This window comes from Centroberyx affinis, unplaced genomic scaffold, assembly GCF_046629955.1.
Source record: "Centroberyx affinis isolate AG114_WGS23_722 - 3 ecotype Tasmania unplaced genomic scaffold, CSIRO-AGI_Caff_v1 ptg001293l_1, whole genome shotgun sequence".
NCBI lineage: Eukaryota > Metazoa > Chordata > Actinopteri > Beryciformes > Berycidae > Centroberyx > Centroberyx affinis.
Window position 1 is genome coordinate 520801 of NW_027279799.1, and position 15868 is coordinate 536668.

General features: G+C 41.4%; 1 protein-coding gene across 1 annotated transcript in view; it reads left to right on the forward strand.

The window, feature by feature from the left end:
• The window catches only part of deptor (DEP domain containing MTOR-interacting protein), a 35370-nt gene that overhangs the window by 11316 nt on the left and 8186 nt on the right, over positions 1-15868 (forward strand). Inside the window, exons 5-9 of the mRNA XM_071525468.1 lie at positions 3867-4045; positions 9556-9738; positions 11206-11343; positions 13631-13701; positions 14494-14598. Coding sequence (XP_071381569.1) covers positions 3867-4045; positions 9556-9738; positions 11206-11343; positions 13631-13701; positions 14494-14598 — 676 coding nt within the window. The remainder of the gene's footprint in view (positions 1-3866; positions 4046-9555; positions 9739-11205; positions 11344-13630; positions 13702-14493; positions 14599-15868) is intronic.

The window sequence follows — 15868 nt, forward strand, 5'->3', positions numbered from 1 at the left end:
TCATCCATTTATATATCATCTTACATCGTGTGTAATATATATATTATGCATATGCACATGCCATTTGCAAGACGCTATTCTCCAAAGCGCCTTACGGCATATATGCTATACTTTGAGTGCTGTACTTCTGTGAGTGTTTCCCTTTGGAGGTAAGATAAAATGAATTGTTGACTTAACCTGTATAAATAGCTAAAATGGTCTTGTGTACACTTTAATTGAGGTACCATGGAACATTATGTCCTGTGCTTTCAAGAAAGGACTTTTGTAGGTTAAGTAACTTGGTTGGCTGCTAATGTAGACCACAGCACTTCGTCCTACATAAAGTCCTAATCCATCAAAATTTGACATCTAAATATGCGCCATATTTACTGTAGTGTGTTGACTTTACATGACTGAATGACTTAAGCAATCCTCGGTGTGCACACTTGATCCAAGATTACGTGGACCATTTTCTTAAATGCATTAAACCTGGAACTGTATTGTTTTCCTAACCCAGGATTGAAATTTGAGGAATACATTCTCACCCTGGGACAAAGTTTAATGACAAAAAAATAATGCTTCTCTTTAAATGTGGGGTCTGCAGCCCATTTGGATTTATGATCCTTAGTTTAACAAACTGCATTAAGGAGATGGTACTGGCAGAAAGGACGCAGTTAAGGATGCAAGGCTTTTTGCAGGAAAAAGTGTGAAGTCTGTGCATGCTATCAGCTGTGCCTGATTGCGGTCCATCCAGCCATAACAGAAGTCCCCTATCAGACATCTATCTTCCACTAGTATCCTACATCCTTCACTCAACATTAGCTCTCTCTCTGTCTGTCTCTGTCTTTCTCTCTCTGACGCACACACACACACACACACATACACACACACACACACATTCCTCAAATCACTCCATAAGATACATGGATTCCACACAAGGTCATCATCATCTATCTAGATTTAATAACTTTAATACCTTCAATACATTTACTTAAGTACACAAGACCAGCTTGCCTTCATCCATCAACATTTCCAACTGGAAAGTCACATTTAATATCTTGACTGACTGAAAAATCTAGTGTAGACTTGATCTTGATCTCCAACTATTCTGAATCAAAGCCAGGTCCAGGGTTAATGTCTGCAGTCTTAAAGGTTAATGGTTCACTGAGTTGACTTGCTGATAAGGCTGGACCAGGCAGGCAGACAACTGAACCAGCAGACTATACTGGTTTTTCATGTGAGCTAGCTAGAAACTTTACCTATTTGAACCAGCCTGCTGTAGGTCAGTGTTTGTTGAAGTTGCGCAGCCTGGAGTCTAAATGCCCAGGCTTGTTAGAAGATACTGACACTCTTGTCATGTTAGACATAAGAAAGCAGAACCCAGGCTGTGTCTATACTTGAAACTATACTAATCATTCCCACAAAACCACAAGCCTCTATTACATCCATGAATGTTATTCTTCTACTATATAAAAAAAATCCCATGGGGCTATCTGTCCTGTGCTTACACTGTTTTGTGTTCAGAGCTGGCAGTTTTAATGAATGATTGATAGCCATCGCCCTCAATGATGCAAAGCAGCAGAATGTGGGTGTATGATTTGTGCCAGGACGACCCCGCCATCAGAAGATCTGAAGAGCTTCCTATCTATAGCTAGCTCCATTGCACCGTTCTGTGCCAGTACAGGTTTAAACTTGTCCAGGTACACTATAGAAAGCTCATTGTGTCTTCCTTTTGAACATCGCCCTACCTGTTTTCATATTGTTTGGATGTGCACATGACAGTGTTTGGGTGTGTGTGATAGTCCTTTTTTTTTTTCAAAGAGAGCAACAGAGAGAAAGAGTCAGCAATTCTGTGCATGTGTGCACTTGTCTGTTTTTGTTTGTTTGACTGTCTGAGCATGTGTGTGTGTGTGTGTGTGTGTGTGTGTGTGTGTATGCATGAGTGTGTATGTGTCGTCTAGTGTCATCCGGTACCATCCAGATGTCACACCCATTTCATATGATCCTTGTTTGTCAGACCAGACAGGATTACGCACATCTATGAATGAAACAGTAAAACACATGGTGTGTTGTGATAGACTGACTCCTCTTTTGTTCGTCACCACAAATAACCTGAAATGTTCTCTGCTACTGTGAAATAACTTATTTGGGTGTAAAAGATCTGAGTCCACTAAGTCAGACCTCCATTTGTTGTCATTGGAGCAGATCTAGAAGAGTTGTTCATAGTCATGAGTGATGTTTACACTGTGTGAGATGGTAGGAATAACATGTGAATTCTGTTTTAAGGTGGATTGTCCATGCCTCCACTTAAGTTATTGACTGATACACTAATGCAGAAATGGTCACAATGAATCACAATGATATAGATTATTAGGGATGGACTGCACATTTACATTTAAGCCTACATTACTTGGCGTTATCCTGGACTCAGATTTAAATTTCAATAGCCACATCAAATTGGTAACTTCGTCAGCTTACTACCATCTAAAAAATATTGCAAGAGTCAGAGGACTAATGTCCAAACAAGACCTAGAAAGGCTTACCCACGCCTTTATTTCCAGTAGATTGGATTACTGCAATGGTCTGTTCACAGGGCTTTCAAAAAAAGCTCTTCGGCAACTCCAACTTATTCAGAACGCCGCTGCCAGGGTCCTGACGAAAACTAAGAAATACGACCACATTACACCAGTTCTAAAATCCATACACTGGCTACCAGTCACTCAGAGAATTGATTTCAAAATCTTGCTGCTTGTCTACAAATCACTCTGTGGCTCTGGGCCCAAATACATCTCTGACATGCTTGTGCCATATGAACCTTCTAGGACCCTTAGGACATCTGGGGCTGGCCTACTGGCTGTCCCAAGAGTTAGAACAAAACACGGTGAAGCAGCGTTTTGTTATCATGCAACACAGACCTGGAATAACCTCCCAGATGATATTAGACAAGCCCCGACTCTGACCACTTTTAAGTCAAAGCTAAAAACTTTCTTATTTTACACTGCCTACTCTACCCTATAATGGCTAAAAACTTATCTTTTCAGCTTAGCTTTTAAATAACCTTAATTTTAACTGTTTCTGTTCAAGATCCCAACAGAGCTGACACGGGCAAGTACGAATTTTCATTCGTCTTGTCCAGGTAATGCTTACTTGCGCATGAGTGAATACTATATGTGGGGGGGACAGAGCTTTACCCTGTATGATTCTTATCCATCTGTGGATGGTGAGGTTTTTGACCAAGAGGAGAATCTATGATTCTCGTCTACCTTAGGCAGTGAGATCTGACGTAAATATCAGATCAAGAGTAGAATCAGGAAGGACAGGGGAAAAGAAAATTACAGAAAAACATTTGGGTTCACTCACAATGTGCATCTAAAAGTGGGAGTATTTGTTGTGTTCTTTTATCTTTCTATTTCATTGGATTTGAACTGCACTAGTTTACTTTTTAAGTCTTTTATCTTTTGTATCTCAACTTTTTAATTGTAAATCTTTTACCTTTACTGTATTTTTATCACTCTGTAAAGCACTTTGAATTGCCCCAGTGTATGAAATGTGCTATACAAATAAAGCAGCCTTGCCTTGCCTTACATTGTTATATTTTGTTTATTAAAACTGCACTAGGCTAGATTTTTATGTGAAAATACACAGTCTTATCAGCCTGATTCGCAAATTGGGGCTGCAGCAGAGACACCATACGTTCGCTCTATTTGCCCAAATTAAATTGGGTCAGGTCACTGGCAGGAAATCTTCTTTGTACACAGGAAGTTTCTACATTAGTGCTTCAGTGCTTGTCAGCATTCTTCATTGAATCCAATGCGTAACGTTAGCTGCAAGTTCATTACCGAACATTCAGCTCATTGGTTTTATTTCTGTTCTCTCTCTCTCCATAGGTTGATGAACACAGAGAACAACCTATTACAGACCAGGGAGGAGGAGGGCGGGACGTTTGAGCGGACGCTGGTGGCTTCTGAGTTCGTCGACTGGCTGCTACAGGAGGGGGAGATGGCAACCAGGGAGGAGGCGGGGCAACTGGGACGGAGGCTCCTCGAACATGGCATCATCCAGCATGGTGAGGGGGAGGGGCTCACAAAGGAAGGGATTGTACTGTAGTAGACCCAATGCATGAACTGTTACCACTGTGTTCAACCACCCCACTGAAAAGGCCCTGTGCGTGTTAAAAACTCAGGTCATTTTATATATTCACACAAATTCAAGTATTTCCTCTCAAAGTTTTATCAAACACACTGTAGCTGTATGTTATTATACTGAAGCCCCTTCAACTCAGGAGGACAAAATCTGACTTGAAGCCACGCTCTTGACAGATTTATGATCTGTAAATGGGCTTTGGTGGCGGTGAAAGCCAGCAGCCCTGTAAGTGGCCCTGTGTCTGCTCTACATGGTCCTGTAAACAGTTGGGAATGACAAGAAAGGCCCTGCTGGTATGTTCCCAGTCTGTGTTGTGGCGTCTTCTGCTGCTATCTTGGCTCTGGTGTTGAGTTCCTCTGGTCAGAGGAATCCAGACTTCAGCTGTACTCCTTCTCAGCTTCTCCTTAACCTGGAGACCTTGCCATTTACGGCACTGATTGACGTCTTTTGTGTCTGGTATCTGAAATAATGGAAAATGCAAGAACCATGCCAGTCTAGTCCAGTCCCAAAACCCTTCACTGCTCATTTCGGCCTCCAGACCATTCGGACCTGACCCACATTATATCTCAAACATGCTGTATGTCCTGTGCCTGACCTGACCTGGCTTATAGCTACGTTCAAGAGTGTGTAGTGTTACAGAGTGTTACTAATAAACACAAGGAAAATGTGACCTGAGTGGCATGAGCATCAGGAAGTCGGCGAGTTTTACTGGCTGTGGGGCCCGAGGACCCAGCTTAGCATGTTTTCCATGCATGCATGATACACACACACACACACACACACACACACACACATATAGACACTTTAAGAGGAGGCATCATATAACAGGAATTTTGCTTAGAGAGGACCAATAAAACAAATTTATATTCAATATATTCTATGACTCATTTCACAAAGTTAATCCCACAATGCTGCTTAACTTAAAACAATAAGTTTGTAAATTAACCAATCACCTTTGAAAATAAATGGCAAACTTGTTTGGCAAGTTTCTAGGGGAGTTTGAGAGGAAAAAAAACTGACACCAAAGGTTCCCACTTGTTTGTTGTGTAAGGAAATCAAACATGTAATCCTCAGGTTTGACAGAGTGATGCTCCCCCTAGTTAATGCCGCGTTCACATTATGTCATGTTTACCCTAAATACGACCTGCCGTCACGTCAACCTCCTATAATAATTACAAGAGGGACGTGGGAACTTTGTGTGGGCTCCGATTTCTTCCGCTTGGTGTCATGATTTGCGTAGGTGTGTCAACACAAGTGGTAAACACTGCAAATCCACAGATGTCGGCAGTGCAAGATAATATAAAACAAAATTATCAGTCCTATTCACAGTAATACGATCCAGTCTACTTACAAAAAGCAAGTAATGTCTGCTGTGATTCGTTTATGGTTGATTTTAAATTCAGAAATACAAATATATATTTTGAATGTGGGCGTTACCTGTACATGTAGTTGACAGTCAGCATACAGTAACTAACTGGTAGTTTACCATCATGTTTTCTATGCAGTGGAGATTGAATTATTCTAATTAAGATATTAAATCTCTTCATGAAAAGCTTTAACACCAGATCAAAAGGGAGAAAGCCATGATCCAGGAAACTACATTTGACCCACACAAGGCTCTGATTTAAGTATGTTTTGGAAAAACAAGCTTGCTTGTTATAGTGTGTGTGTTTGTGTGGCTCCCTGTGTTTGTGTGTGTGTGTCTATCTGTCCGTGTGGTGTGTGTTTATGTGGACGAGGGTCTTATTTATTTGACCCCCCAGGAAATAAAGCATCATACGATAGTCTTCACCTCCCTCCAAGAGAGTTCATGTTGATAGTGTTTCTTAAACATGGAGCTGGATCCTGACTCTGTTTGTGTTGGGTCCCTGCATGACAACATTGATCATATTAACTTATGTATATGTTAAAGGGGAGAGACAAAGTTTCTTAAATTTGATTTGACTCAGAACCCGTGGTTCACACCCTTGTCTGATTAAATTAGGCTGTGTATACAACAGAGACGTCATGTGGTTGCCTTTAGTGCTAGAAGTATTTTTCATTTGTAGCAGATATTTCACCATATGGTGGGTGCTACACATTTGCACACATTTCATCAGTCCTTTGATTTTAACAAGCAATACAAATGGCCGTTAGTCACATTTTTGAAAGTGGTAAAAAATTGTAAAGGTACAAGACCGAAGATGTGCAATATGGCCTTCAACAGAGACGGGGATTGGAATCTGCGATAGAGTCAGTGTGGATATAACACACTGTAGTTAGCAATAAGAAACAATGCATTGTAAAAAATACTACTGTTAGACAGTATTATTGCCAGTATTTACCATCTAAATCATTTTAAAAAGAGAATAAATGATACCAACAGACAGAACAAGGAGATTAAGGAGAGAGACAGTGGAAGAGGGAGAGATGGTTAATCATGTGAGTTATTTCTGTCCTCTCTCCCTTTTCCCTCCTCTTCTCTTCATCTGCCTGATCTCCCCTCACCATCACGCAGTTGGCCCATCTGCTCTCTCTCTCTCTCTCTCTCTGTGTTTCTCTCTCTGTGTTTCTCTCTCTCTCTCTGTCTTTATGTCCTCCCATCTCTCAAGTGCTGTAATAGAGCTGAGCATCTCCAGGGTCTTTGAATGTGATGTATTTCACCACACACACACACACACACACATACACACACACACACACACACACACACACACACACACACTCAGTGCGGCAGAGAGGTTGTTGTCACATCACTTAGTTAATGTCATACTGAGCCATATCTGCTTCCTGCTGGCCTGACAGACACTGCACACCATCATCCTCCCTGTGGAAATACTGCACTGTGTTTTCTCATATGCCCTTTTGTTACAGCAGGTAGATTGAGTTAACAAAGAGTAATAGCTGTTAACTGTTTCATTTTTATAGTTTATTTATGTCTGTTTGTTTAGAGGATATCAGCCGCCACATTTAACACAGTGTGATTAAGAATTTGACAAACTGTAAGTCTAGAATTGAATGCAGTGCTCTATTATAAAATTCAATTCAAAGGATGGAGGGGGTGGGGAGGTTTAAAGGCTCGATATAGAAGAGCCGACTGATCTGAGACCCACAGAATAAGAGAAAGAGACTCAGGAACCCAGCTGATCAGAGAGAGAGAGAGAGAGACAGAGATGGAGAGACAGAGAGAGAGAGAGAGCCCACGCCTGCATTCCTCCTTTCTGCCGGGCAGAGGTCATGTTCAGATTCACATACAGTGGAACAATAGCAGGCGAGTCTGGATGGGTCCACATTGTGTTTGGTTAGATGTGTTCAGAATGACTGACAGCGTTTACTGTGGAACAGTATGGCAGCTGCTTTTCTATACTGTATATATCTGTTTTTTTTATTATTTGGTCATATAGTCCAATTGTAATTGGGAATCGCTCCCAGAGAAGCAGCATTAAAACAGACATAAAGGTTGCTGACAGTGTATATAAACGCTGCAGACATTGTACATGAGCAAATTTACAATCAAACTCACATAAGGGCTAAGAGTAAAATGGAAATTGGCTACATAACTGAACAAAAGGCAGCGATCCAACAGCCAACCATCAGCATAAGGGGCCAAGCCTATATAAATCTTGGCTCAACAAAGCCTAGACTCTTTACTGAGTCCGCCTCAAGATCCTTCATAGTCAGCTTAAACACTCAACAGGAGAAACCATTTCAGAAGCCATTTCAGTTTTAGTATAGTAAATTAGCTTTTTCAGTGTAATAGTGTGGAGTGGAGTGTACTGTAGACCTTGCTTTAAACTATGGCATAGGATGTCTTTTTTTTTTTTGTCACATGAAAAAAGCATTTTGTAAAGCTGACAATAGACGTGCACCCATAAAGTGATGCTAAAATAACTATACAGTAGAGTTGGACTCAATTAGAGCTGACTGTACATATCAGACAATAATCTAAAATTTAAAAACATCAGACAAAAACCATCAGACTAGTCTAAATTACAATATCCATTTATAGCAGGTCCTCATTGACTAGATTTTATACCATTTCCTACATCTGTAATCTCAGGAAAGTTTTGTGTGAGTAGCCAGGCAAGTAAATGGACCAGTAGTTATGGTTTAAGACAGAGGAATGCAGTATTACACAAGCTTACATAACCACACACGGGGAATTTGGGTTCTCAGTGGGTTAGTGAGTCATTTAGTTGGTTGGTTGATTAATAATAAATAGTAATAAACGCGGTAAAGAAATGCGGTTACAGGGTGCAAAGAAGTTAACAAGATATAAAATCAACAGTAAAAGTAATAAAACAGGTTAAGAAATACAGTATAAGCAAGGCAAGAACCAACAACAACTCATAAAGGTAAATACATAGAAGCAAGTCTATAAAAATGAGTGTTAAGAAGAGATTTGAAAGACTATATTATTTGAAAGATTATAGATTTATCCAGTATAAGCTGGCAGGCCTGTTACCAGTTTGCCTCATACAGTGTCTTAGAGTCAATGATTATCAAAATGTATGATGAATGTCCCAGTTTTTCTTAAATTTTTCCACAGTCTTTCATTCTATTGACACATTTTTTCATATCTTTGACTTAGTCTAACCTTGAGAACATCGTTAATTCAAACAAAATGATACTGTAACTGTTCAGCTGAGCTGCTCTTATCAGCTCAGCTAAGATAACTGAGGTCGGATCAGGTCAGTGCTCCTGGGTTTAAAGCACGTTCAGCACAGGTGAGTTCAGCTCAGTGCAGCTTACTTCTGCTCACTTAACTTCAGTGTGCTTTAAGGTCAGTTCAGTTCAGTTGAAGAGTATGAATCAGCACCATAGTCAGCTTTTTGGCCCAGATGGCCTCTGGGTAAAATGATCACACATTCACTGAGGTGTTTAAATAACTCCCTACTGCACTGTGAGGAGTCAGGAATTTGACTCTGACCCATGACCAGTGTATAAACTAATCAACAGCAGAGACATCAATCTCCTGCACACGCTGTTCATGTCCTGTAAGAGCTGTACTCTAGGTAAATTAAATTAAGTGAAAAAGGAGCATCATGGTGGCTTAGTGGGCTAAGGCATATACTGTATACTCATGACATAATACATTTGAATCCATCTCCTGATGTTTTGTCACATGTCATCCTCTCTCTCTCTTCCACCTTTTCTCTCTTTCTTAACTATTTTTTCTCCTTAAGCATAGACATGATAGAAAATAACTTAAAATAACATTCCTTAAAACAGTTTCGCTTAGTACCACAGCTAGGGTTACTCAAATCTTTTGGGTCTGTCATGTTTGAGTTTTTATCAGTGGCATGAGATTTAATATGAAAATAAAGTGTCCCTCCCCTCCTCTCCCTCCCTCTCTCTTGCTCTTTTTCTCCCTCACTCTTTTCTTTCTGTCTCTTGCTCTGCTGCACCCTCCGTCTGTTTCTTTTCTCCCCCTCTCTGTTTCTTCCTCACCAGTGACCAACAAGCACCACTTTGTTGATGGGGCCCTGCTCTACCAGTTCAGGATGAACTTCCGTCGCCGGCGGCGATTGATTGAGCTTCTTAACGAGCGCGGCCGCAGCATCCCAGAGAGCCACGACAGCCCCTTCTGTCTGCGCAAGCAGAACTCAGACGGAGGCAACACCAGCTTCCTCTCAGGTAGAGACCACACACATACACACACACACACACACACACACACACACACACACACACACACACACACACACGGACATGGTCACACTGATGAAATAAAAGGCTTAAATGATTAGTTGATTAATTGACTAGGGGCTTGACTGAAAATTCATCCATTATAATTTTGATAATCGGTTAATCATTTTAGACATTTATCAAGTACAAACTACCAAATATTTTCTGGTTACAGCTTCACAAATGCTAAAATTTGCTTACTTTTCTCCATTTTATATTATTAATTCTGTGTTTTTTGGCTACTGGTCAGACCGGCCTAATCCTTGTGATGGAAATCTCTTGTTGTTTTTGACATTTTATAGACTAAATGGTCAGTCAATTAATTGAAAAAATAATCTATAGATTAATCAATAATTGAAATAATTGTTAGTTGTAGCCCTAGTCACACACACACACACACACACACACCCATACATTTTAATTTAGATTAATTTAGATAGTTCACTTATCTGTACAGTGATAATACCCAATTTTAGGGGTAGAAAGAGGAGCTGAAGATACCTGTTTCATAATTAAAAGTGAATCAATAACTTTACATGTTTTAATATGTTCATATAGTGACGCTTCTTTGTACTTTTTACTGAAGTATTTTTCTTTCTTTTGCTGTTTTCATTAAATGGATGAAATTGTTTCCCTTGCACCCTCGATTCTTCCTTTTAAGCAAACATCACACAGTGACATATTTACTCCTTTTGCCTTACCTTCAGTAGACGCGCACACACACACACGCGCGCACACACACACACACACACACACACACACACACACACACACACACACACTGGTGTCCTTGGTGTTCTCTGTCAGAGAGACGTTAACAGAGCGGAGCTCGTGTTGCTAGGCAGAAGAACAGTGTAACGTGGCCAAAAGTTGAATCCGGTTCTTCAACATCGCATCATTCTGTTGACTTTACCTCCAGAAAGAAAATGTAGCAATTTGCAATTTCTGCTCAGCTTCAGTTTTTATTTGGGTTCATTCAATTCAGATCATGCCTAATTATATTCTTAGTTTTAGTAGAAGATGAATTACTGCATCTTGTTCTGCACTATAGAAATGTTTATATGGGGTGTTCTGTGGCTCAGACATACATGTAATACCTCTTTGGCCTTACATACACAGAAGTGTGTGTGTGTGTGTGTGTGTGTGTGGTAGACAACAGCCCCACTGCTTTTCATCCTGTACAGTGCATTCACCTACTGGTGCGACCAGTAATTGCTTCAATAAATCGTGTTAAATTAATTCTATTCTTTCTCCTGCTTTGCCTCTTTCCCTCCCTAACCCCTCTCTCTCTTTCTTTCCTGCTCACTTTTTGTCTTTGTCTCTGCCCCGTCTCTGTCTCCTCACCCTGCCTCTCTCTCTCTCTCTCTCTCTCTCTCTCGCTGTCTCTGTCTCTCTCTCTCTCTCTGTCTGTCCCAGTGAGTCCCACTAAAGAGATAAAGGTGGTGGTCGGCGCTCGTCGGAGCAGCATGAGCAGCAGCTGTGGCAGCAGCGGTTACTACAGCAGCAGTCCTACGCTCAGCAGCAGCCCGCCTGTCCTCTGTAACCCCAAGTCTGGTAAGAGGACACATACATACACACACACACACACACACACACACACACACACACACACACACACACACACACAGTCTACTATGTGAAGGGCCTCTTAGCGTGATAGTGCCTTAGATATTTGACTATTTGACTGCTATGAGCCTCAAAGGTCTCTTCTTGTGTTGTCTCCTGCAGAGTGTGTGTGTGTGTGTGTGTGTGTGTGTGTGTGTGCGCAGATGCGTATATTCAGAGAAAGAGAGAGACAGATGTGGAGGATCCAGAGACAGTCATATGTTATACAACTATTATATGATGTTTCAATTAGGTTTTAGGTGGTGCTTGTTCATTTTAGCGTATGTATCAAATTTAACAAATGTTTAGTTTAGTTTTTATTTTGTTTTTTGTTTTTATGATGATCATGTTGTATGGAATTTCTCGGAAGTAGCTTTTTTGACAGCATATTGCCATTGGTTGGGCGTAGTGCAGTAGGTTAATGCACATTGCTACATTTGATAGAAGTACAAGGACGCACACCCGCTCAAACAAACAAAATACTGACACACTTCTGAACCCCTGACACCCTGAAGAAGGCATAATGCCGAAACATGTTGGTGATGTAAAATAAATATTTTCATATGGAGAGAAGTGTGCAACCTTCATAATTACTTATTCTGACTTTGGACCGTTGGTTTGCACCTTTTTATGGGTGTGCGCTCCACTGCTGAACTACTTGGACACTTCTGAACCCCTGCCATGACTTCTTTCTGTCACATTATATCCGCTTTTTATTCAGTATAATTACAACGAGATGTTAAAGAGACAGGCTAAATGACTTAAGAGGGAGAGAGATTTATGTGTGTGACGTCTGTGCATGTCAGGTTGTAAGTGATAATCATATATCAGTTTTTGAGACATTTGAATGGTGTAATGATGCCTTTGAGCACTGTGTGTGTGTGTCTGTCTGTCTGCTTACTGTGTGAGAGGTTTCCTTTGTACCAGAACCCCCCAACACACACACACACACACACACACAGACACACACACACACACACACAATGGACAGGAGCAGGAAGACAGAGACACACGCACACACACACACACATAAACACTAATTTCCCCTCTGCCTCACATTAACTTTACTATAACTAATGCATATCACATGATAGGGAGAACTCCAGTCTCTGCCTCCTAATGTACAAGGTTCATAGTAGAGTGAACAAAACTTTCCCATTGAATGAATGGAGCAGTCTGTCTCACAGAGTGTCTAGTATATATTTATGAAAACGGAGGAAAAAAACTGATAGTAGAAAGAATAGCCCATAGACGTTGGCCTCTGAGATGAGGTAGTATACAGATGATGAGATATTAAAATGGAAGTCGTCCTCTGTATCTAATCAGCTCAGGATTTTCACTGAGAGATTATGGAAATATAGAGACCAAGAGGATAAAGCAGTCTCTCTCTCTGTCTTTCTCTCGCTCTTTCTCATCAGATTCAGATTAAGTGCTGCAAGCCGGCCATAACACACTCATGCAGTACGCACAGGTTATCTGTACGCTCAGCAGAATGTAATGTTATGAGAGCAGATGGGACAACAGGACAGATGTTTATACGGTGAACCTCAGAAACCTTTCAGTAGATCGACGAGTTCTTTATCTTATCTCACAAGTGATGCGTCCTCTCTTCAGTTTCTGTGTGGAAAAGAAATCAAATACAATTCAAGTCTGTAGCATTAACAAAAAAAAAACATAAGAAGCAGCTGTTGAATTCATAAATGTTTTGCTCCAATCAGAGCAAAACCAAGCTCCTCATTGCTGAACTGTTTTACATCAAAGCATCTTCCCAGACACTCTTGTGTATTTTTTAACGACTCTCATGAATGCAGTGAATTTGAAATCAATCTTCCAAATATGTGGAGACACAAGAGTCCAGTTCAGGCCAGTGTAAGGTGATGTTGAAGTGAGTAATGAAGAGGGGAAGTTAAGGGGGTTGGGGGTACTGTTTCAGGAAGTTGGGAGCCTCCAGGCACTGTTAGCATGTGACCAACATTAAGACATTCTACACACACACACACACACACACACACACACTTTTTTTCTACCAACAGTACTGTCTGTGTGTGTCAATGTTCATGCCTGTTTGCATTCATGTGTGTGCAGTTGTTCGTGTTTGCGTCAGTGACTATGTATTGTAACTGTTGGGTATGTGTGCGTGTGCTTTGCTGCCTGTGTGTGTGTGTGTGTATGCGTGTCATGCCTTTTTATGTCATGTTAGTAACGTGTGTGTGTGTGTGTGTTTCTCTCTCGACAGTTCTGAAGAGACAAGTGAGTCCAGAGGAGCTGCAGACACCAGGAGGACCCTACATAAAGAAGACATTCACTGTAGGACACACACACACACACACACACACACACACACATACACTCTTTAGCCCAGCAGTCAGACACTCCCTCTCACACACACACACACTTGTAGATACATGAAGCGAGGCACTCAGTCATGTGCAGACACATGCAGCTCAGGCACGTGCACACACACATACACACACACACACACACACTGACGCCTGTTTCACCATGCAGTTGGTCTAAATGTTCGAACCGTTACTTGAGGTAAGATTAGATGGGGTGTGGTAACCACGGTAATCACACACTAATAAGAGCTCTCCTTATTGGCTGTGGCTCAGTAAGTGCGAAGGTGATTGGCTTTTAGACCAGAACCTGGCAGTGTGGAATATGTACAGGGGCCCCCCATACACCCCCAGAGTGTGTGTGTGTGTGTGTGTCTGTAGTTCATAACTATTATATATGACTACTATATATGTTCTACTTCAGGATAATGAAGTATATAACACACCACTGTTTACTGACTCAAAACGATTACTAACAAAGTTCTTTTCCATCATTTCCAATTCATTCTCTATATTGTATATCTACCAGTCACTCTTTATGCCTGTTAGCGATAACTCTTACCAGTGTACAGTTTGTCTGTTGACAGCAGATGTGGCCAGATATGCTTGAGTCGACAAAACAAAAACACATGCCAACACAAATCTAATATAGATGCTAAGATTTGGTTCATCAGATAATTAGGGTTAAATGCTAAAGGTGTACATTGAAAACAGTGAGAGGTGCTGCCATGTTAACATTTGATGTGTTGTCGTTTCTCCCCAGATTGTAGGCGATGCTGTGGGCTGGGGCTTTGTGGTGCGAGGCAACAAACCCTGTCACATCCAGGCTGTGGACCCCAGTGGACCTGCTGCTGCCGCCGGCATGAAGGTATGGAGGGAGAGAGGGAGGAACGGATGGAGAGATGAGGATATTAAACCTGTGTGAACCCCAGTGGGCTTCTGCTGGGATAAAGGGTTAGAGGGAGAGGAAGGTAGTAAACCTTAGCTTCAAGGTTTGGATGGAGGGAGATCAGGAGGTACGGATGGAGGGGAGAGGTAAAAGAGGGGTGAAACAGCAGCAGGAGAAAGCAAGGAAGAGTGGGGGATTGAGGAGAGAGAGTCGTGTGTGTGGAAGAGTAAATGAGAAGAGAAAGAAAGGAAAAGCATTAAAGGAAAAAGTCCTTTTTTACTTCTCAAAAGATAAAAAATTCAGTAATTCAGTACTGTAGTCCAACAATCCTGGACAGTCGAGTCAAAATGGTCTGTTGCTCTTTGATTCTGAGATTCTTAGTTGAAAATGTTTCTGTTATTAAACTCCATTGTAGCTGCGCTAGAAATATCTTAGTGTCACGTCATTTATGTTCGGCCAGTTATTTGCTGAAACTTAGAAACTAAGAAAAATACACCACCAAACAACAAAATGGGCCCAAAAATGCAAGATACATCACCAATAGCTGTTTTTTTAAGTGTTAAAGTTCTTTAGGGTGGATTTTTTCTTTAAGTAAATACTGCCACATCTAAGCTGCAGACTGAGAGAGGTATTTGACTAGAAAGAGAGTGTGAGAGCGGGAGGGGGAAGGAAAAGCAAGGAGGATAGGGAGAGTGGGGGGAGGCCTGCTGTAGCTACCACAGCCTCCATGGAGAAGATAGACAGGACATCGAGCAGAGAGAAGGGGTAAAAGCAGGAAGGCGTTGTGGAGGGAGGAACAAAGTGAAGGAGGAGGAGGAGGGGAATAGAAATGTCTGTAGTGCCACAGCTGGCATGAAGGTATGTACACATACTGGCAGCAAGGAATCCTGGGAATGCAGAGCACAGCAGTACTGACCGTAACCACAACATAGAGAGGGAGGGGAGAGGGAGGGCAGACTTGGAGGAGAGAGAGAGAGAGCGGATTGAATGAAGTGGCAAAAACAGGCAGCAGAAGCCCGAGACAGGAGAGAGGAGTGCAGAATCAGATGATGGGGGAAGAGAAAATAAAGTAACAAAAAGCAAAATAAGCACATCATTTGTGCTGTCAGCTGAAAATGTTCAAATAGTCAACTTTTCAAGAATTCATAAAAACAGCCTTGCTTTCTGGTGGATTAAATTAAACAGTGGGCTCAAAATTGCTGTCTTAGGCCCATGGGTCAATGAAACTGGGCGAGTAAGTAAAGGAAGA